Raw genomic sequence first — 23,531 nt, 5'->3', positions numbered from 1 at the left:
AAAGCACTTTGTAACTGTGTGCTTTTAAACGTGCTATATAAATAACGTTTTACTGTGTGGAAGAGGTTAAGTTTATATAAAAACAAAAGTAAGAAGACGCTTGATACAACATTCAAAGACGTGGTGATAAGATGGCTGTTTTTAAACGGTCAGTTATCAGCCGGTTACCTTTCTTAACTGAGATATGTTTTATCTTCCATGCACATTTTGAAAACGACTTGACTGCACCAGTACCAGCACCAGCCCATCAGAGAGCAGCAGTGCCGTCAGCACCCCCAGCCCCGTCACACGGGTCAGGAGCAACTGGAAGCACTCCAACCACAATGCCATTGTCGGTGATGGTCCGAGCCACAACAGACAGGACCAGCAGAACCACAGGCCGCTGCCGCACAGAGCCACCGAGGTCAGTCCTGTATGGAAAGATGGGGGGGGCGGGGGGGGGGGGGGAGTAGATCTGGTCAGTATGTGAATCTAATGCAGATCTGTTGACACGAGACTAGATGTGGTGTCGGATGTGGTTGTGGTAACATGGTGATACAACTTAAATGTTGTCATTCCCTGGTCTTGAAGGCTGCATTACAGGAAAGTGAGACCATTTTCTGAAGCTATTCCACTGTGTTAGTGAAGTGAACAAGGTCTCCACCTGCTTGGTCATCATGTCCACATTACCAATGATCGTTTATGGACATTTTCTGCTGTGTAAATATTTCATGACAGCACCAGTATTCACCCACAAAATATCATGTGTGTCTGCCTTTACCCACCCATCACTCCATCTTCTCTTAACCTCTTCATCCTCTCAGGACCATAAGAACCAGATCAACAATAACGACAACAGCCATGAGAGTCTGGTCTTCCAGATCCCCCGCGGACACAAGCCCGGCACCTTCCCCACCTCCCTGACTCACAAAGACACCATCCTGTCCTCCATCATGGACAGCACCTCCGTCAACTGGAGGACCGGGAGCTTCCACGGCTGCGGGGGTGGGAGAGCTCGCCGGGCCGTCAGCAAGCACAGCGGCCTTTCCTCCTCTTCCTCCTTGGAGGTCGTCGGGCCCAGCCCCCTCACTGTGCCGGACCACCGCATCAGTATCTACGACAACGTGCCGGCGCAACAGGTGATGGAGATGGAAGAAAGCAGCGGCGGCAACAGAGGTGGAAGTGGGACTGAGGAGGAGACTGAGATTGATCACATGGTAAAGAAAGAAGTTTTATTTGAAATCGTTTCCACTTGTTTTAGGAAGTAGTATGGTGCTTACCGTAATCACTAAGCAAAATGGGTTTTTTGGGTTTACTATCATTTCTGCACTTATCTTAAGTAGCTTATCTGCTCAGTGGTAATAATTCAGTATTATGGGAGAGTGAAAGGACAACAGTGACTTTGGAGACTCGGCGCATGAGTGATGGGTTCTGTAAGGCTGTCCACAGCTACTCTCTATTAATATCATAACTTCATGCAATTACTTCTCGAAGAGTATCATTCTAGAATGGGATTGCTGCCACTTGGAAATATATTGCTGCCTTCTCTGACAAGATAATTCCTCCCATGAAATATGAATTGGTTTACATCATTATCTTAAAGCCTCTCTGTTTTCCAAGAGAATATGAAGTACCACTTGACTCCCAAAATATTATTGAATTTTTGGACCCCTGAACTCTTCATTTAAAATATGTTTATAACATAGCAGGTTTACTTGGCCTAGGAATCCCGTTTGGAGCATGTGGTGTTGGGTGATGTAAGTGCTCTATGTGAGACTGCGTACTGGATAAGCTGCAGTTTTGAATTGTGGGTTATAGAAAACGTGTTATTGCAGATATACTTCCAGAAGGTGGCGTTGGTGGTGACAGCAAGGTCTCTTCCCCATGCTGTGGCTGGTAAAAACAGTGTCATCTGTGTTTTTGGTTTTTTTTGGGGGGGGGGGGGTTCTCTCCAATTGTGTCTGGCCAATTACCCCACTCTTCCGAGCTGCCCCGGTCGCTGCTCCACCCCCTCTGCTGATCCGGGGAGGGCTGCAGACTACCACATGCCTCCTCCATACATGTGGAGTCACCAGCCGCTTCTTTTCACCTGACAGTGAGGAGTTTCACCAGGGGGACGTAGCACATGGGAGGATCACGCTATTCCCCCCAGCCCCCCCCCCCAAACAGGCGCCCCAAGCGACCAGGACACATAGCTACATCCAGCTTCCCACCCACAGACATGGACAATTGTGTCTGTAGGGACGCCTGACCAAGCCGGAGGTAACCCAGGGATTCGAACCCGCAATCCCCGTGTTGGTAGGCAGCGGAATAGACCACCACACACACTACCCAGACACCCGGTGTCATCTGTGTTTAATTAGACAGTATATCCCAGAAGAGAGGTTTTTTTAAGCTAGCGATATGAGTACGGTCGTTGATCATGGGGGTGGGTGAAGTGTGTTTTACGTCATGTGATCGTGGCTGTTAGAGACTGCCGCAGGTGGAGATATTGCACAAACCTGTGGCCACTGATTTCCTACCTCTGGGTTAATGTTTGGAATGATAAAAATGAATTGTTTTCTAAATTATGTTCCAGATGAGTGATTCCTTCTTGCTTCCAAGCCTTGCAAGATTAATGGCTTTTTTAAACCTGAAACTCTAGTTTGGGCCAATATGAAGTGAGTGTGTTTGGGAATAGAGTAAAACCTGAGAGTTTGTTGAATTTCCACCAGGCTGTCAGAATCGCTCTGATACATGGAGTTTTAAAGCACTCGTGTTTCTTTATTGATCCAGAGTGAAACGGGAGATCGGATGTTGATAAATCATGACATTCAGTTTGTTCTATTTCCATGGTTTAATTGTTGCTCTGGCTGTAGCCATTTGGTAATAGATTAAAGATGGTTAGCCAGCTAGAAGTGTCTGACGTTTGGGGTGGCTAGACCGCCGTAGTCTCTGGTTTTGTGTAGTGTTGTCAGTTTAATTCTTCCGGTAGAAATGTTTGGCTAAAGGGTCCATGGCATTGAACCCCTTGGCTTTTGGTTGAACTGGGGTCATTGAGATAATGTTGTTTATTTTTTGGTAGGAAATGAATTTTTTGCTGCTGCTGTCCTGCCAGTTAGTGACAAGGGTAGGTTGTTCCCGCGGGTAAGGTCTTCTTCAGTTGATTGAAGTAACCGAGTAAAATTAAGAGCAAATAGGTCTGACAGATTGGTGGAGAGATCAGTACCCAGGTATCTAATACATGCTGTGAGATGGTTAAATGAAGATTCTTACTTACAGTAGTCCAGTTTGCCCCACTGACTGGTAGGACTATAAAACCATAGTTTTAGACCACTTTATTGAATAGTGTGGCCTGCTCTTGGGATGGTTTTGGGACGTTGGTGTCATCAAGGAATGAATTAATGTTTGACATTCTTGACTCCTCATCTGAGCGATATAGTTTATTATCAAAGTTTCTGAAAATTGCATCAATCTCTATTTGATTTATAAATTTCCTTGTTTCACTTGTGGAATTGTGCCGCTCTTGGAGAGGCGTTGCTGATTGGTTGTTTCGCTGATCAGACGTGCGGAAGAGTGGAATTGGCGGGGGCTGTAAATGTATAACAAAAACTGTGCTCTTGTCATCCCATAGAGCATCCGAACGACAGAGTTGTAAGCGATTCTTGATAATGAATAAAGACTGCCTTTGCAGGTGGAGAATATGAACACCACTTGCAGATTAACTCTGTCTAGGACACATACATGTCACATGCAAAGTCCCCGTGTTGTATGTCAAGCCTGCCGACAGCAAAGGTTAAAAAGAAGAAACTCAAATTGGGTTGTTGTTTAGTGTTGGTCCTTGTATTACGAGACCCGTCAATCAGTTGGGAGTGACGACAGGTTCCAGTACTGTAGTTTGTATTTTGTTAGCAGGACAACCCTTTGGTTGTACATTTGAATTAAGGATTGTAGCTTTAAACTGCACATTTTTGTAGAAATCCTCGTTGATGCTTTCTGAATCAATCTTCAGGTCAGTCGGCTGATGAGCGATGAAGAGATCTTGTCAGCGCTGGACAGCGTGATGACGAAAATCAATGATCTCCAGCAGCTGGTCTCCTCCTGCTGAGTCCTGTCAGGACCTGAGGACAATCCTCAGAGAGGCTCCGCCTCCTCCTCCTCCTCCTCCTCTTCCTCTCCTCCAGGGACTCCCCTGCCCAGGGCTCCTCACCCACCTCCCCTGTCTCTCCCCTGTCTCTCCTCTCTGGACCACATCCACCTGGATGTACAGGGTCCAGATGACGGAGGAGAACATGGAGGGTTTGTGAGAGGATCTCCATGGATGGAGACGATGTTAAGGCCGGGTCAACTCCACCCGGCAGCAGGTGAGGAAGTTCAGTAAGACGCCAACAGTTTTCAGGCTAAAGAAGTTGGTGAAAGATTGAAGGGAAACATTGACTCTAAACTAACAAGTTTAGTTGGTAACCCTTTGAATTACATAAAAATTACATAAAAATAACTGAGTAAAGAGAACAGAGTATTGCCCAGATATTTCTCAGTAATTACCAACTACCATAGTTTAATTTCATCCAGCTTATTTGTAAGTTACTCAGTTATTTCTGTGCAGGGAATGGCCTTTATTTTAAAGGAATACGGTTTAGTTTGTTGAGTAGCTTTGCTGTTTGGCTGGAACAACAGGTAGGTCGCTAATGCTAAAGCGTTAGAATGCACAAAAAAATTCTTTAAAAGAAATACAGGACTAAAAAATGGTAATTCCACAAATGAAGCTGCTGATGATATTTGCTTTGTAAAACACAAAGTTGATCAGTAAAAAGAGCCAAGATGGGGTTTTTTGGGGGGGGGGGATTTTCCCCCCTTGTTCTCCTCAATTGTATCTGTCCAATTACCCCACTCTTCTGAGCCGTCCCGGTCGCTGCTGCACCCCCTCTGCTGGTCCGGGGAGGGCTGCAGACTACCACCACGCCTCCTCCCATACATGTGGAGTCGCCAGCCGCTTCTTTTCACCTGACAGTGAGGAGTTTCACCAGGGGGATGTAGCGCGTGGGAGGCTCACGCTATTCCCCCCAGTTCCCCCTGCCCCCCAAACAGGCGCCCCAACCGACCAGAGGAGGCACTAGTGCAGCGACCAGGACACATACCCACATCCTGCTTCCCACCCGCAGACACGGCCAACTGTATCTGTAGGGACGCCCGACCAAGCCGGAGGCAACACGAGGATTCAAACTGGTGATCCCTGTGTTGGAAGATTTTTATTTATTTATTTATTTTTCCCATCAAAGCCAAGCCCTCAGATGTGCTGAGGAAATAGAACGGAAAGGAGAAAGGGACCAGAGCTCAGGTGTAGTGAGAAAGAAAGGAAAAGGCTAAAGGAAGAGTACAGATTGTATAGTAGGTTTGTCGTAATACTGTGGTGTTTTGTCGTAATACTGTGGTGTTTTCCTTCTTTTTGAACTGTGTTTGTCGGCACTCTCGCTCTGCTTGAGCCTTTTTGTGTTTGTGCAAGACACGGTTTCCCTGCAGGAGACAGATTGTAGCTCCATCTTTCATTCCCTTTGGAGAATAAGTTCAGTTCATCACAAGACGATTAAGAGAGCGAGAGAGAAAAGAGAGAGAGCTGCGGAAGCAGAGCTGCAGCTTTTAATCTTGTAACGTCCCCAAATTTATGAACAGAACTCTGCGGGGGGTTCATGTCCTCCTCTGAAAGACCGTGAGACTAAATCAGCCTTGACAGGCTCATAGCTAGAACTGGTGAAAATGCGTTTATCTTGTATGTATTTTTCATCAGACGGTTTTCTTTCTTTATTTAACGTTGTAAACCTGCAGCACGTTAGCGTAGTGCTAAAGAGAGTCTGAAGTCCAGAGTCTTCTCTGAGTTTCAGACAGAACAGATTTGACTTGTTTTATTTGTTTTCTTTAATCAACAAATAAATGTGAACTGTAGCATTACTTGGCGGCATGGTGGCACAGTGGTTAGCGCTGTCGCCTCACAGCAAGATGGTCCTGGGTTCGAACCCCGGGGTTGTCCAACCCTGGGGGTCGTCCCGGGTCATCTTCTGTGCGGAGTTTGCATGTTCTCTCCGTGTCTGCGGTGGGTTTTTTCTGGGCGCTCCGGTTTCCCCCCACCATCAAAAAGACATGCATGTTAGGGTTAATACTCCTGTCTGTGCCCCTGAGCAAGGCATGGCAAGACGAACCGGAGTTTGTCCCCGGGCGCTGCACAGCGGCTGCCCGCTGCTCCTAGCTACACAGCTCGGGTGGGCTAAATGCAGAGGAAGAATTTCCCCACGGGGATCAATAAAGTATCTCAATATTAGATAACTAAAAATCCAGTGAAGAGCAGGACTCTACATCTACTCTAGATCTGTATCTGACTGTCTTCAGACGATAGCTCAGTGGGTTGAATGGCCTACATCTAAAGAAAGATCCATAACACCTACATCGCCTGTACTGCTGTGCTGTTCTCAATGCTCGTGCTACTGGACTTTATTGGAAGGTGTTTTCAGGTTACTGTGGACATCACGGTCCAACTGGAGCGCCCAGATTCAGATTCATGTCGGGGGGAATCTAAAGTCTACTGAGCTGTTAGCAAGCCAGAGGAGAATGACATCACATCATCAATTAGCAGTATTATTGCTAGTAGAGAATCAGAAATTATTTTTGTTGCCACGCGCATTACATGCAGGAATTTAGCTTAGGGAGGTTTTGGTCCTGATGGATCTCAGCGTCTTGCCAGAGGGCGGAGTCTCAAAAAGGCGGTGTCCAGGGTGGGAGGGGTTGGCAACGATCTTCCCTGCCCGCCTCAAGGTCCTGGAGGCGTGCAGGTCCTGGTGAAATAGGAGGCGGCAGCTGATGACCTTCTCCCCCACACTGGCGGCAGCAGCATACCAGACGGTGATGGAGGTGGTTAGGATGGACTCAGTGATGGAGGTTTTCAAAATTCACCATCATTTTTTGTGGCTGGTTGAATTTCTCCAGGTGCCACAGGAAGTACGTCCTCTGCTGTGCTTTCTTGAGGCGATGTTTAGCTTCCACTTGAAGTCCTGAGCAATGGTGGTCCCCAGGAAATGGAGTGACTCCCCAGTGGTGACTGAAAGTCACACAGGGTGAGGGGGGCACAGAGCTGGGCTTCTCCTGAAGTCCACCGTCATCTCCTCTGTCTTCAAGGGGTTTAGATTATGCGTGAATGAGAGGGAGGACAGTGGAATGGTGAGGATGCAAGGAGTAGAGGTGATGAAGGCGGATGAGTTTAAATACTTGAGGTCAACTGTCCAAAGTAACGGGGGGTGCAGGAGAGAGGTGAAGAAGAGAGTGCAGGCAGGGTGGAGAGGAGTGTCAGGAGTGATGTGTGACAGAAGGGTACCAGCAAGAGTTAAAGGGGAGGTTTACAAGATGGTGGTGAGACCAGCTATGTTGTATGGTTTGGAGACAGTGGCATTGATGAAAAGACAGGAGGTGGAGGTGGCAGAGATGAAGATGATAAGATTTCCACTGGGAGTGATGAAGAAGGTCAGGATTAGGAACGAGTATATTAGAGGGACAGCTCAGGTTGGACGGTTTGGAGACAAAGCAAGAGAGACAAGATGGAGATGGTTTGGACATGTGTGGAGGAGAGATGCTGGGTATACTGGGAGAAGGATGCTGAATATGGAGCTGCCAGGGAAGAGGAGAAGAGGAGATGTATGGATGTGGTGAGGGAGGACATGCAGGTGGCTGGTGTGTCAGAGGAAGATGCAAAGGACAGGAAGAGATGGAAACGGATGATCCGCTGTGGCGCCCCCTAACGGGAGCAGCCGAAAGTAGTAGTAGTAGCAGTAGCAGTAGTAGTAGTAGTAGTAGCAGTAGTAGTAGTAGTAGTAGACACTTAAATGAATAAAAGGATGGGGACTCTAATTGATTGTGGTGCTGAGTTCCATTGATGTGATGCTCTAAAGGAGAAGATGGGCTGGCTAAATGCAGGTCTCCTGAGTGGGATTGTGCAGCCCCCTCTAGCTGCACCTCTAGTCGCTCTGTTTGTGGTAGATTTGAAGATGATGAAGCTGGACAGAGGAGGAGGAGCTAAACCATGCCTGGTCTTATAAACTAGGCAGACATTTTTGTATTTGGTGAGGTTTTCCCAACTGAGTAGATTATACTTTTTTAGAATATGGCAATGATGAAAAGTGAATGGCTTCTTGTGTAAGGTTTTAGTGCTTGTTTGTATAACGATTCCGGTGGTTTTAATGCTGTAGAGTGTGTGTTAGACCAGCTTATTGGACAATCGGTGATGTAAGAAACAACCATTGAGTGGAAGTATGTCTTTGCTGCCTCAGTTGATAGGAAGTCTCTGGTAAACCTGAAATTTGCCAAACTAAACTTTACTTTATTGCAGATTTACAGTTTATATAAATATATAAAACTATTATTTGATCTATGAGGAAAACTTGGCCCTTTGATATTGTACCACCGCAACGTGGCAAGAACATTCCTGCATTCCAGGTTGTTCCAGATCCAGGTTGTCCAGATCCAGGTTGTATAGATCCAGCTTGTCCAGATCCAGGCTATATAGATCCAGGTTGTTCCAGACCCAGCTTGTTCAGATCCAGGTTGTTCTGATTGCACCAGGAAGCTATTAGCAGGAAAAGTCTAAAGTATTCTTTATTTTATGTCATTGTATTCAACTTTGTCATTACTCAAAGTACATGTACAGCAAACAATGAAACGTAAACTAGCAGAGAGTAGCTTTAGTAAAAACAGCACGGTTAATAGTACTACTACAATACAAACACGGTCTGTATGCAGCCTTCTGGTTGATACTTTATAGCAGATATGTATGCAGCCTTCTGGTTGATACTTTGTAGCAGATATGTATGCATCCTTCTGGTTGATACTTTATAGCAGATATGTATGCAGCCTTCTGATTGATACTTTATAGCAGATATGTATGCAGCCTTCTGGTTGATACTTTATAGCAGATATGTGTGCAGCCTTCTGGTTGATACTTTATAGCAGATATGTATGCAGCCTTCTGGTTGATACTTTATAGCAGATATGTATGCAGCCTTCTGGTTGATAGTTTATAGCAGATATGTATGCAGCCTTCTGGTTGATACTTTATAGCAGATATGTATGCAGCCTTCTGGTTGATAGTTTATAGCAGATATGTATGCAGCCTTCTGGTTGATACTTTATAGCAGATATGTATGCAGCCTTCTGGTTGATACTTTATAGCAGATATGTATGCAGCCTTCTGGTTGATACTTTATAGCAGATATGTATGCAGCCTTCTGGTTGATACTTTATAGCAGATTACAGCTCCAGAAATTATGAAGCTGGAACTTTTAAAAGTTACAGTCTGGTGCTATTACTGACAGTTATGGGGTTTCATTCCCCTTCATACCTCTTAGACTAGAATCGTATTCAGTCTAGACAGTTAAGATAAAAGCGTACATCAGAGGGCATCCGGGTGGCATGACAGTCTATTCCGTTGTGTGTGTGTGTGTGTGTGTGTGTGTGTGTGTGTGTGTGTGTGTGTGTGTAACAGTGTACATGGTTATATTGTATGTTAGTAAGTGTCCCTACCTTAAAATCTAGGTGTTCATGTTCATACGTGTGTGTGTGTGTGTGTGTGTGTGTGTGTGTGTGTGTGTGTGTGTGTGTGTGTGTGTGTGTCCAATCTCATCAACCACAACAGAGTCCTCCATCCCTGCTCTCCTTTATATGTTGCAGTTGCCTCTATGATACACTAATGTGTGTGTGTGTGTGTGTGTGTGTGTGTGTGTAACAGAGTGAGTGAGCGGCGCCATTGGTCGAGCGAGCAGACCCTCTCCTCTGCGCCTCCTGGTCTGAGTCTGGAGAGCCAGTCTGTCTCCAGCCTCCAGCTCCTGCAGAAGCTCTCCCTACTGAAGCTCACCACCCTGATGGACAGATTCTCCCCATCCTGCAAGCAAGGCTGCAACTGGTAAGAGGGATGGAAGAAAGAGGAGAGGAAAGATAGGATCCCCTGATGGGCAAACTATCAGTCTATATTAGTCTGCTTCCTTAATTCAACCTTGCATCAATTATGCAAATATAGAGATCTGCATATTATTTTTCATAGAAATACTCAACGATATGAAAAATCCATCATGTGAACTCTGTAGAGACTCGCCGTGTCTCAGGTCATCACTGTGAAAACTTAATAGAGGTGTTCTTTAGATCATGTGTTTTTTACACACCTGAAGTGCCAGCTTTGACTTGTTGGTCCATCTCCTGACAGTTTTAACCACAGGCTTTGCAGATTTAGTTTCTGCCTGTAGGTTGGGAGAAGATGAACCGGACAGTGATCAGAGTCCCAAAGCTGCACGGGGACAGAGTGATAGGTGTCCTTTAATATTGTGTAGCAATGATCCAAAGTGTTTTGGTCCCTGCCGGGACACTGTGCTGTCTGCTGAGGTTTGCTTTGTTAAAATCCCCAAGGACAATGAGAAGAGAGTCTGGATGTGTGTGCTCCATGTTTATCTGGTCAGCCAGCTGTTGTAACTCCTCACCAACACAGGCCTAGGATGAAATACAGACACCAGCCAGATTAAATGATAAAAACTCTCACGGTGAATAGAATGGTTTACATCCATCCATTATCCAAGCCGCTTATCCCAGGTGAGGTCATAGGATGCTGGAGCCTATCCCAGCAATCAGTGAAGATGGTCTCTAAGTGAGGGCTGCATGATTTCTTCAACACTGGGACATCTGTACACCAACCTTCATTTATATGGAAGCAGATTCTGCCTCCCCATTTTTCCCCGTTAGCTCCGTTTCACGTTCCACACAGGAAGTTGGAAGTGCGGAAATGGAGTGAGCTGTCTGGTATATGCTCACCAAGCAAGGTTTCAGTGACGCACAGGATGGCAGATCTGGAAAAGTACATGTTTGTTCTGTTGAGGAGCAGTAGTTCATCCATCTTGTTGGATGGAGAGCGGACATTGGCCAGGTGGATTGACAGGAGCGCAGTGTGAAAGGATTCCACAATGTCGGCTGGGGAGCTACACAGGGTGATGGGGGTGGGTGGGGTTGGGTTCTTTCTGAAGTCCACAGCCATCTCCACTGTCTTTAGAGTGTTGAGCTCCAAGTTGTTATGGCCACACCGCGACACCAGATGGTCAGTCTCCTACCTGTAGGCAAACTCATCTCCACCAGAGATGAGTCCAATGAGGGTGGTGTCGTCAGCAAACTTCGGGAGCTTGACTGACTGGTAACTGGAAGTGCAGCTGTTTGTATACAGGGAGAAAAGTAGAGGGGGAAAGGACACAGCCTTGAGAGGGATTGGTGCTGATGGTCTGGAAATCAGAGACACGTTTCCCCAGCTTCATGTGCTGCTTCCTGTCAGATAGGAAGTTGGTGATCCACCCGCAGGTGGAGACAGGCACGTGCAGCTGGGACAGCTTGTCCTGCAGCAGATCCAGGATGATGGTGTTGAAGGCGGGACTGAAATCCACCAACAGGATCCAGGCATAGGTTCCTGCAGGGTCCAGGTGCTGGAGGATGAAGTGATGCGCCATGTTTACTGCATCGTCCACAGACCTGTTGGGTCTGTAGGCGAAGTGCAGGGAGTCCAGGAGTGGGTCAGGGAGTCCAGGAGTGGGTCAGGGAGTCCAGGAGTGGGTCAGTGATAGTTTTAAGGTGGGACAGAAGAAGGCACTCAAAAGACTTCATTACCACAGAGGTCGGGGCGACTGGTCTGTAGTCATTGAGTCCTGTTGTCCTTGGTTTTTGGGGGACGGGAGTGATGGTGGAGGTCTTGATGGTGATGGTGGAGGTCTTGATGGTGGAGGCTGGTACATGGCATGTCTCCAGTGAGGTGCTAAAAATGTCTGTGAACACTGGAGACAGCTGATTGGCACAGTGCTTAAGGGTGGAGGGAGAGACAGAGTCTGGTCCGGCTACTTTGTGGGGGCTCTGTCTCTATATGAACAAGAGAATAGATGTGCAACACGCAGGAGTCCAGAACCAGAGTCTCTAAGTTAAAACATACAGACATGATTTGTCAGCGTGGAGCACATCAGATGTGAAACAGCAGGTTGAATACATAAATATGGATCAGTGAAGTAAAGATGAAGGGAATAACTGTGAATAACAACAGCAGGTCTGGGAAATAAAGGAGACTGTTGGGTTCGGCAGGATTGTGGAAGTAGAGAAAACTTGAGTCAGCGTAGTTGATCCATTATTCATGTATGGAGGGAGCCTGGCCTCTTCTTCACAACAAAAAACACACACACACAGCATATTTGAAGAGAATAAAATCCAGTTCGGCACCCACTCACCCCATGAGGCCACATGACAAACACTTAGCCTTGAGTCCAGGTCGGTGAAGGAGTGTGCTCTCCTTCTTCCTCAGGATGAAGGCTGGGTTTTCTCTTTCTCCCAGCGCCGACCCAGGCCGGGAGTTATTATGGATAAATTGGTACGAGAAACCGAATCTGTTCTGCTGGATGACACAGGATCTCTCTCTCTCTCTCTCTCTCTCTCTCTCTCTCTCTCTCTCTCTCTCTCTCTCTCTCTCTCTCTCTCTCTCTCTCTCTCTCTCTCTCTCTCTCTCTCTCTCTCTCTCTCTCTCTCTCTCTCTCTCTCTCTCTCTCTCTCTCTCTCTCTCTCTCTCATTCACTCGCTCTCTTTTGAAGAACACTTTTTCTCCGTCCACCTTCTATCACCTTTTTTCCTGAATTTTCATTTTTCTCATCCCTTTGTGGGGACAGTTGAACCACATGGTGACCATCTGCCGCAAGACAGTGTGTGTCTGTGTGTGTGAAAGAGAGAGCGAGAGAGCGAGAGAGACAAGACATGCGTGCCTGTTCCTTTGTATGTGTGCGTCTGTGCCTGCTTTGTGTGTGTGTGTGTGTGTGATTTTCTGAAGGTTTGTGTGACTGCGTAGATATGTGCGCGTGTGTTATATGAAGGTGTGTCTGTGTGTGTGTGTGTGCATGCATCTATGTGGTTGTAGGAAGGTGTGTGTGGGATTGTTTGAAGGTGTGTGTGTGTGGTGTTTGTGTATCTGTAGGTGTGTGTGTGTGTGTGTGTGTGTGAAGTCAAGTTTATTTGTATAGCCCAGTATCACAAATGACCACTGATTGTCACGTAAGACAGTACATCCATACTGAAAAACCCCAAGCTACTGACTTCCTGTCTCTTCTGACCTCCTTTGACCTCAGACAGGTCCTCACCCCTCCCACACACAAAGCAGGCAATACTCTTGATCTGATCTTGACTGGGAACTGCTCCACATCAAATCTGACCTCACCTCCTACATCTGTCAGACCACTTCTTTATTCAATTTACGTCCTCCTTACTGGAACATCCTCACGTTCCTCCACAAAGGGTCTCCTTCTGCTGAAACTTCCGGTCCCTTACACCGACCCATTTCTCCAATGAGGTCTTGGCTAACATGCTTCCTCATAATGAATTCTCTTCACTCTCTGTCAACAAGGCTACAGACACACACTGTTCCTCACTCCTCTCTTAACAATCTCTGCCCTCTAGCATCCAAACCTGCTCCTAATGCCCTCCTGCCCAGTCCATGACTCACTGAGGTCATCAGAGAGCAAAGGCTTGGGCTCAGAGCGGCAGAGAGAAAATGGTGCAGAGTCCACTGACCTCAGTGACTTTCAGTGTCTCCTAGCATCATTCTCCTCCAGCTTAAAAACAGCTAAGACCGCTTACTATCAGAACAAGATCTGTAGTGCCACTGATGCTTGAAAAATGTTTTCTGCTTTTAACTCACTCCTCAATCTGCCTCCTCCTCCAACCTCCACTCTGTTCATTCCTGACATGTTTGCCTCGTACTTTATTGATAAGGTTTCTGCCATCAGTAATCAGTTCTCTGAGCCTGACCAACTCCATCTGCCGCTGCCAGCTAACAGTGCCTCACTCACCTTATTCTCCCCCATTACCAGGGAGGAAGTCTCCAAGCTTCTGCTGGATTCTCATCCCACTACCTGTCCACTGGACCCGATACATTCAACCTCCTAAAGACCTTTAAACCCCACAGTCACACACATCATCAACTCCTTGCTTACAACGGGTGTGTTCCCCACCACATTTAAGCAAGCTCAGGTCACCTCACTGCTCAAAAAACCTACACTCAACCCAGCACAAGTTGAAAACTACAGACTGGTTTCACTCCTACCCTTTCTTTCAAAAATACTGGCACGCAGTCTTTAACCAAGTCTCTGAATTCCTTTCTGAAAACAATCTATATAAGCTGAATCAGTCTGGCTTTAAATGGAGTCAATCTGCCGAGACTGCACTCCTCTCGGTAATAGAATCACTGCGTTTGGCTAGAGTTGCTGGTCAGTCCTCAGCTTTGTCTTGATGCATGTTCAACAATCCAGATAAGAAAATCAAAGAATGTTGAATCAGTTCATCTGGATACAACGTTTATTGACAGATACATTTCATCACTCAGCTAAGTGATTCATTATCATGTATGGAGGGGCCTGGCCTCTCTTCATCACTTAGTTGAGTGATGAAACGTATCTGTCAATAAACATTGTACCCAGATGACCTGAGTCAACCTTCTTTGAAGCCCTCAGCTTTATTGCTGCTAGATCTGTCAGCTACCTTTGACACGGTTAACCACCAAATCCTCCTCTCCACACTCACTGAGCTTGGTAACTCAGGATCTGCCCTCCACTGGTTCAAGTCCTACCCCTCAGGGAGATCTTTTAGAGTATATTGGAGGGGAAAAGTGTCCAATCTGCATGGCTTATCCACAGGGGTACCTCAAGGATCAGTAATCGGTCCCCACCTCTTCTCAATATAAACCTCCTCACTTGGTGCATCATTCACTCCCATGGTTTCTTGCTATGCTGACGATACCCAGCTCTTCCTATCATTCCCACCAAATGACCTCACAGTCTGGGCATGGATATCGTCATGCCTTGCTGATATCTCTGCATGGATGAAAGAATACCATCTTCAGCTTAAGCTATCTTAAGACTGAGCTCCAGCCAGTCCGTCCTTTTAGCAACATATCAATATCCAGCTCGGATCAACCCAACTCATGCCCACAAAGTCTGCCCGAAACCTGGGTGTCGTGATTGATGACTAACTAACCTTTAAGGTTCACATAGCCTTGATTACTCAGTCATGCCGATTTGCCCTGTACATCAGGAAAATTAGATCCTATCTGTCTGAGCATGCAGCACAGCTCCTGGTACAGGCTCTTGTTATATCATGCATTGACTCCTGAAATTCTGCTTGACCAAGCCAGAGGTAATACAGGGATTCCAACCGGCGATCCCCGTGTTAGTAGATAGCAGAATAGGCCGCTACGCTACCCAGACACAGAAAAGGTTTTTAGCTTCGGATCAACTAGTTCAGATGTCACACAGACTGCAGATGTTTCAGCAGCCAGCTGTACTAATAACCTACAGTATTTCACATACAATACCGTACAGTGTCAGGAGTGATTTGCGACAGAAGGGTATCAGCAAGAGTTAAAGGGAAAGTTTACAAGATGGTTGTGAGACCAGCTATGTTATATGGTTTGGAGACAGTGGCACTGACGAAAAGACAGGAGGCGGAGCTGGAGGTGGCAGAGTTGAAGATGCTAAGATTTTCACTGGGAGTAACGAAGAAGGACAGGATTAGGAACGATTATATTAGAGGGACCGCTCAGGTTGGACGGTTTGGAGACAAAGCAAGAGAGGCAAGATTGAGATGGCTTGGACATGTGTGGAGGAGAGATGCTGAGTATATTGGGAGAAGGATGCTGAATATGGAGCTGCCAGGGAAGAGGAGAAGAGGAAGGCCAAAGAGGAGGTTTATGGATGTGGTGAGGGAAGACATGCAGGTGGCTGGTGTGACAGAGGAAGACGCAGAAGACAGGAAGAAATGGAAAGGGATGATCCGCTGTGGCGACCCCTAACGGGAGCAGCCGAAAGTAGTAGTAGATTATGCACAATACAACAATAATAACAAGGTATTTGTGTAGCTCTTATCAAAACAGTTACACAGTGTTTCACATAACATTAACGGAAAATGAAAAAAAAATATGGAAGACCCTTTCTAAAGAGCGTTTTAAAAATCAGTTTAAATTACTCTACTGATATTGATATAATCAGCAATGATGACAACTTACAGCATTTCATGTGCTGCGTACATAAAATACTGCAAGTTAATATTCATGATCAATAATGAGAACTTATTGTATTTCACCTGAAACATTGTGAATCGTTATTTTTACCGGTCATTTAAAGTTCAGAAGCCAATTCCAGAAGTTGCAAAAACATCTCTTCTTTCTCTTTTCTTCTCTTTCTTCTTGTTGACTGTTTTGTTTCTGCTTCTCTGTGGTTTTAATGGGATTTCGACTTTAGCGTTTCAAAGCCCGTTTCCCAGGAAGCTCGGCTCCCAGTGGGACAATTAATAACCTGTTTGACGTTATCCATTTGTGTCGCCACCTGCAGCTGGGCTGATAGCTGAGAGCCGGGGGGGGGGGGGTAAGGGGACGGGGTAATTGACTTCTGGAGAGAGCTGCAGTAATTGGGCTATTTGTTTTAACAATCACTGAGCTGACTATGAAAAGAAATAGACCTTTCTTTTCTCTCAGTGTAACACTTAAGCTCTCCTCCTCTCGCTTTGTCTGTCCATCCCTCTTTCACCGGCACATTCTCAAGCATATAAATCTCTCTTCTTCTCTTTGTTCGATTCCATCCATCTCTCCCACCTGTTTATGCCTCCTCTTTCACACTCTGTTTGCTTTACCAATGTCACTGCCCTCTCTCCCCCCCCTCTCTCCCCCACCCCCTCTCCTCCTCTTTCTCCCCCACCCCTCTCTCTCGCTCCCTCTCCCCACCTCTCTGTCTCTCAGTTCAGTTCAATTCAGTTCAAATGTCTTTATTGGCATGACAAATTGTTCGTGTGTTGCCAAAGCTTTTGATACATTAAAATGTGTGCACATTGAAGAACAAAGTAGAAATAACAATAAGTGATAGTAATTATAGTAGTAATCTGTCTGTCTCCGTCTGTCTCTCTGTCCATCCGTCTGTCTCTCTGTCCCCCTCTGTCTATCTGTCTGTCCATCTGTCTGTCTGCCCCTCTGTCTGTTTGTCTGTTTATCTGTCTGTCTGTCCCTCTGTCTGTCTGTCTCTGTCCCTCTGTTTCTCTCTGTCTGTCTGTCTCCTTCTCTTCCTCCCTCCACAGGACGGTCCCTAAGCCCCTGAGAAAGACTAAGGGGTCGGAGATGAAGGGCAGACGGGTGTTTGGGGTTTCTTTGCTCCACAACATTCAGCAAACTGGCGAGTCTCTTCCTCCCAGCATCCTCGGAGCCATGACCTACCTGAAGACCCAGTGTCTAGACCAGGTGACAAACCTCCGCCTTACACCTCCTCATTCTCTCCTGACACGTCCTCATTCTCTCCTGACATGTCCTCATTGTCTCCTGACACGTCCTCATTGTCTCCTTACACCTCCTCATTCTCTCCTTACACCGCCTCATTATCTCCTGACACCTCCTCATTCTCTCCTAACACCGCCTCATTCTCTCCTTACACCTCCTCATTCTCTCCTTACACCTCCTCATTCTCTCCTGACACTTCCTCATTGTCTCCTGACACTTCCTCATTGTCTCCTGACACTTCCTCATTGTCTCCTGACACCTCCTGGTCCCCTCTTGACAGTGTTTTTGTTTTATTTCAGCTGCAGTCTGGCAGGAGCTGGCATAGTAATATGCAGTGTAGTTTATGATACAGCCGTCTTGGGGTTTGGTTTAACTGGAGTGATGAGATGGTCTGACTTCTCTAAATCACTCCTGATAAATCAAGCTGCTGATTCAAACAGAAAAGACTTTACTGCTATTGTGGGTTAGCAGGTAGCTAGCTAGCATAGCTGAACCTTCACCGCCAAAGACTAATAAAACATGCCGCAGGGGATGTCCAAGTAGCGTAGCGGTCTACTCCGTTGCCTACCAACATGGGAACGCTGGTTCCAAATCCCCATGTTACCTACAGCTTGGGTGGTCATCCCCACAGACACAATTGGCTGTGTGTGCCGAAGGGAAGCCAGATGTGGGTATGTGACCTGGTTGCTGCACTAGCGCGTCTTCTGGTCGGTCGGGCCAGGTGTTTGGAGGGGAGGGGGAACTGGGGGGAATAGCGTGGTCCTCCCACACGCTACATCCTCCTGGTGAAACTCCTCACTGTCAGGTGAAAAGAAGCGGCTGGCGACTCTACATGTATCGGAGGAGACGTGGAAGTCTGCAGCCCTCCCGGGTCAGCAGAGGGGGTGGAGCAGCGACTGCAGGGAAGTTATTACCAGTGTTAATAAAACATCTCGTGTCTCTGGAGTTGTCGTTAGTTAACTTAGTGTGTAAATGTTTGGCTGCTGTGTGTTTGTTTAGTAAAACAAACAGCGAGACATAGTCCTTGTGCATGGAAATAGAGGTGGGGAAATAAAGAATTCTGATTTAGATTCTGAAATAAGCAAAACCTTCAGCGAAGAAAAGCCTTCAACTCCAGACGTTGTCCAGATGTTGTCCAGATGTTGTCCAGATGGACAGGAAGTCGAGGAGAGGTCTCTGCAAGCGTTTCAGTGGCCAATTTCACCACCGATTTCAGCTAGTACAATTTAAATTATTTCTTTTTTTCTTTTGTTTGTTTTCTGGGGGGATTTTTCCCCCCTTTTTCCCCCCAATTGTATCTGGCCAACTACCCCACTCTTCGGAGCCGTCCCGGTCTCTGCTCCACCGACTCAGCCGATCCGGGGAGGGCTGCAGACTACCACATGTCCCCTCCATACATGTGGCGTCGCCAGCCGCTTCTTTTCACCTGACAGTGAGGAGTTTCACCAGGGGGACGTAGCGTGTGGGAGGATCACGCTATTCCCCCCAGTTCCCCCTCCCCCCAGAACAGGTGCCCTGACCGGCCAGAGGAGGCGCTAGTGCAGCGACCAGGACACATACCCACATCCAGCTTCCCACCGCAGACACAGCCAATTGTGTCTGTAGGGACGCCCGACCAAGCCGGCAGCAACACGGGGATTCGAACCTGCAGTCCCTGTGTTGGCAGGCAACGGAATAGACCGCCATGCTACCTGGACGCCCCCTCAATTTCAGTTTTAACCAGTTGTCCCTAAATGTGTGTTGTCGTCATGAGGCGGCGTCGTCATGGCGGGCTCCGCAGTACGGTTTCAAACCGTTGTGTTATTTATCACAGAGGTTATGTCAGATGTTTTGTGCCGTTCTGTGTTTTTCTGATTGTTCTTTATGTTTGTGGTTCTGATGTCTAGTTTGGATTATTGATGTTTTAATTCTGGTGTTTCTGTTATTTGACTGTAAGGTGACCCCGGGTGTTCAGAGAGACGCCAAACCAATAAAATGTCTCATGTAATAAAACACAAACAATAATAAAAATAATGAATCTTCATCATCATTGTTATCATCGTCATCATCATCTTCATGGAAAGAGACTGCAGACTGACTCTCTCTCTCTCTCTCTCTCTCACTCACAAACATGTCTTCTGTCTGTCAGGTGGGTCTCTTCCGTAAGTCGGGGGTGAAGACTCGCATCCAGTACCTTCGGGACCTGGTGGAGTCGGACCCAGACGGTGTTTCCTATGACGGCCAGTCTGCGTTTGACGTAGCCGACATGGTGAAGCAGTACTTCAGAGACCTGCCCGAACCCGTCTTCACCAGCAGCCTCTGCCAGTCCTTCCTCCACATATACCAATGTCAGTACCTCTATGTGTCCTGTCTGTCTGTCTGTCTGTCTGTCATTCTGTCTGTCTGTCTGTCTGTCTGTCTGTCTGTCATTCTGTCTGTCTGTCTGTGTGTCTGTCTGTGTGTCTGTGTGTGTGTGTTTGTCTGTCTCTGTCTCTCCATAGCTGTCTGTAGTCACCAGTTCATGGATTGGTGGTGCAGTCTGTATTCAGGTTGTTCAGGTGTGCCTTCCACTACATAAATGATGTGTCTATAAAATGTGTCCATAAGACATGAAGTCCAAATGGAAGACGTCTACCTTCATCTGGTTTTTATCTTAACCTGCAGTGAAAGCGTAACCTTCTGCTTCTCCATGCAAACACAGAAGAGAAGGAAAGCGACTCGACAGTAAAAATGTGAAATAAGAATCTGACCTGTTCTTACTCAATACCTTAAGTAGAAAAAATGTATTTAAAACACCTTTTCACGCCTGTTTACAATCTCTAGTCATGTCTCTTAAATTTGGTGTTAGTTTGAACTTAATTCAAATTCAGTTTGATGTAATGTGTCTGAGTTTCTTAAAAAGCACCTCTGAAATGTATTGTTATTATTATTATTATTATTGTTGTTGCTGTGGTTATTATTATTATCCATCCGACCATTATCCAAACCGCTTATTATTATTATTATTATTATTATTATTATTATATTATTATTATTATCCATCCATCCATCCACTATCCAAACCGCTTATTATTATTATTACTATTATTATTATTATTGTTATTTATTTTACCATTGTTATTATCATTATTAATATTATTTTCTTTGAAAAGCCTTAAGCTTTTATTTAACTCGTGTAAGTATTTCATTTCAGTCTTGGCTCTTCTTTCAAAAGGCCCGCATCTGTTTTGGGAACACGACGATTCAACTTATTCAAATTCAAATTATCAAAACAAATAAGTTAATTTATTAAGTTAATTTTTGTATTAAGTAAATTAATCAAATAAAAATTAAACAATCCAAATCATTTTCCCAGATTTCCCAAAAGATCAGCAGCTCGTCGCCGTCCAGGCGGCCATCTTGCTTCTCCCCGATGAGAACCGGGAGGCGCTGCAGACGCTCCTCCTCTTCCTGCGTGACGTGGTGGCGTGTGTGGAGGAGAACCAGATGACTCCCACCAACATCGCCGTGTGCCTCGCCCCGTCGCTCTTCCACCTCAACACCCAGAAACGAGACGCCAACGCCACCAGGTAAACGCCACCCGTCCCACGCAGACCCACAAACAGTGTGTTTCTGTCCCACAACACACACTGTTTGTGGGACAGAAAGTTGTACTTTACAAGACCTTCATTACACAGAAATAACCAAGTCATGTACAAGTAAACTAGATGTGACTGAACTGGGATGAGTGATAATTACCGAGAGACATGTGAGTAAACTAGACAGGGTTCCCATGCGTCCTGGAAAATAGCTGACCAATTTTCCAGTCATGGAAAACATATAGGAAAAAAAAGAGAAAAACTCAAATGTCCTGGAAAATCTTGTGTTGTCCTGGGAAATTATTTCAACATTCATCTGTTTTCCTTTAGCTTAGAATGAACTACTAGGAGATCTATTGGAGTTCTCCAAAGGCAGTGTTTCCCATATTTCTCACCTGCATTATTTAGTGACCAATGTGTCATAACTTCTAAGCATGTAAGAGATGATTTCATAGAGAAGTTATAGCCATTGACATCAGACTTCCACAGAGAGGAACATGTTGGTGTATGGCATGATCCCTGTCTGTCATACCAGTTAGATCATCGCTGAAACTGTCCTGGAAAAGTCCCGGACAAGGATCTCTAGAAAAGAGTGGGAACCCTGATAGGGTCTTTTCTACAGGGTTCGTACGGTCATGAAAAACCTGGAAAAGTCATCGAAATTTAAAATGCAATTTCCAGGCCCTGGAAAAGTTATGGAATATATCTTTTTTCTTTAAAGTTTTGGAAAAGTAGCTACATCTGCGTCAAATGTAATTACTAATTAATCCAAGCATAAAAAACAGAACTAAATTGGCAGATAACCGTCGCGGTATTTTGGTGCCGTGTGAGAAGTTATTTCAGTCTGTGATTACAGGCCCGCCCACGACCCCTGCAGTGCGCTAAGGTAGCAGGTGGCAAACCTGTTGTGCCAACATGCCAGGGAAGGGCCGCTTCAATAATACGTGGCTTTTTAAGGATAAGTACCAGCTGCGGCTGGCAAAAGACTTTGACCTAAAGCGTGCTAAATGGAAGGTGTGCTGTAAAGCATTCGGTATTTCGAATATGGGCGGGGCGGCGCTTGTTAGCCACATGAAGGGGGGAAAGCGCGAGACAGCAGCCGCTACTGCTAGCACCGCAGTTCCCCTCAGAGAGCTTATGCAGGCTGGTGTATCACATACATCCAGCGATGCTACTGCAGCTTCAACAATGAAGAGGAAGAAACACACAACTTTGGACGTTTGGAGGAAAAACGAAGTCCTCAAAGCGGAGATTATGTGGGCATTAAAAGTCATGAACTCGTACTACTCATTCAAGTCATCCAAGGACGTGAGCCGTCTTTTTGCAGTCATGTTCCCGGACAGCCAGATTGCAGCAAGATTTGCCTGCGGTGAGAGAAAGTGTGCATATGTCTGCACATTTGGGCTTGCTTTGTATTTTAAGAGGCTCGTACTGGCAGGAGTGTCCCAACAAACGGCATGTGTAGTGCTATTTGAGAAGAGCTTAAACCACCATTTGCAGTCTAAACAAATGGATTTACATGTGAGGCTGTGGGAAGGAGCCCAGGTTAAGACTTGGCTTGGCTTAGAATGTTTCGGGCACTCCACTGCAGTTGATGTCATTGAAAAGGTAAGCAAAGCGCCGTCTGAGACAGGAGTTCATAACCTCGTCCAGCTGTCTATGGACGGGCCAAACGTGAACTGGAAAGGGTCAGAACTAATACAGAAAGAGCTGCAGAAGCAGGTGGACAAATGGCTTCTCAACATTGGATCTTGCAGTTTGCATATGGTGCACACCGCTTTCAGTATCGGCTGGGACGTTGAGCATTCACTCTTGAGCCTATCCTGGCTTTTCCATGATTGTTCCGCTCGTCATGAGGACTTTGTCACCACCACCAAGTTCTGCAGACACCGTTGGCTTGAAAATGTTGGTGTGTCTGACCAAGCTTTGAAGCTTTGGCCCCACGTGACCACCTACGTGGAGACGGTGCAGAAGGGTGATCTGCCAGATCCTAATTTTAAGTCTCGAGGCCGTGAAGAACAGTTCCAAGGATCCTCTGTTCCTCCCAGAAGTGATGATCCTCAACAGCATCGCAAGAGAGAGTTATTTAGTGGGAGTTTTATTACTTATTTCATTTTAGATAAAAGTATTATGTATTCATTTTGTTAAAAGTGAATACAAGGGAATACACTGCAAAGATTTGTTTTACAGAGGCACCACATGTTTGAAATGCAGACCTAATTTGACTTGGCGCGACAATAAATTATCTTCAGTGAACAGTGAAGTCATTTTTTGGGTCATTGAAATTCAGTGAAAGGTTGTGGAGAAGTCATGGAAAAGTCATTGAAAATCGTTGGTGAAAGAGTGTATGAGCCCTGTTTCTATATCTTCTAGTGTGTTTCCTTGTCATGAAGATGCTGTTAAATGTGGTCTATATATAATATCTAATCTGATGTTGGATGAGGTGCTATCGGTGAACAATCTGGTGACTTTTGGTACCAGCATGTGGCAGACCTGGAAACAGAGCATTACAGTAGTCAAGTCTCGATGTAATAAACTCGTGTGTCTGCGGCAGCCATGGACAGGAAAGACTGACTCATAGCCATGTTATGTGTGTGAAAAAGACAGTCTTGGCTGGGATCAAACGTAACACCAAGATGTTTGGCTGCCACCCTTTGTGGAGTCACAGA

General features: G+C 46.0%; 1 protein-coding gene across 1 annotated transcript in view; it reads left to right on the top strand.

Annotated features, from left to right (window-relative positions):
• si:dkeyp-23e4.3 (rho GTPase-activating protein 7) overlaps positions 1–23,531 on the top strand; it is a 65,154-nt gene that overhangs the window by 22,128 nt on the left and 19,495 nt on the right. Inside the window, 8 exon segments of the mRNA XM_056284363.1 lie at positions 232–403; positions 804–1,196; positions 3,971–4,061; positions 4,143–4,257; positions 9,722–9,895; positions 17,110–17,269; positions 19,434–19,632; positions 20,640–20,853. Of these exon segments, the coding sequence (XP_056140338.1) occupies positions 232–403; positions 804–1,196; positions 3,971–4,061; positions 4,143–4,257; positions 9,722–9,895; positions 17,110–17,269; positions 19,434–19,632; positions 20,640–20,853 (1,518 nt within the window).

Source organism: Lampris incognitus, chromosome 8 (genome assembly GCF_029633865.1).
Source record: "Lampris incognitus isolate fLamInc1 chromosome 8, fLamInc1.hap2, whole genome shotgun sequence".
Classification (NCBI taxonomy): domain Eukaryota; kingdom Metazoa; phylum Chordata; class Actinopteri; order Lampriformes; family Lampridae; genus Lampris; species Lampris incognitus.
The sequence above is the reverse complement of the archived record's forward strand: the minus strand, read 5'-3'. Positions and strand labels throughout refer to the sequence as shown.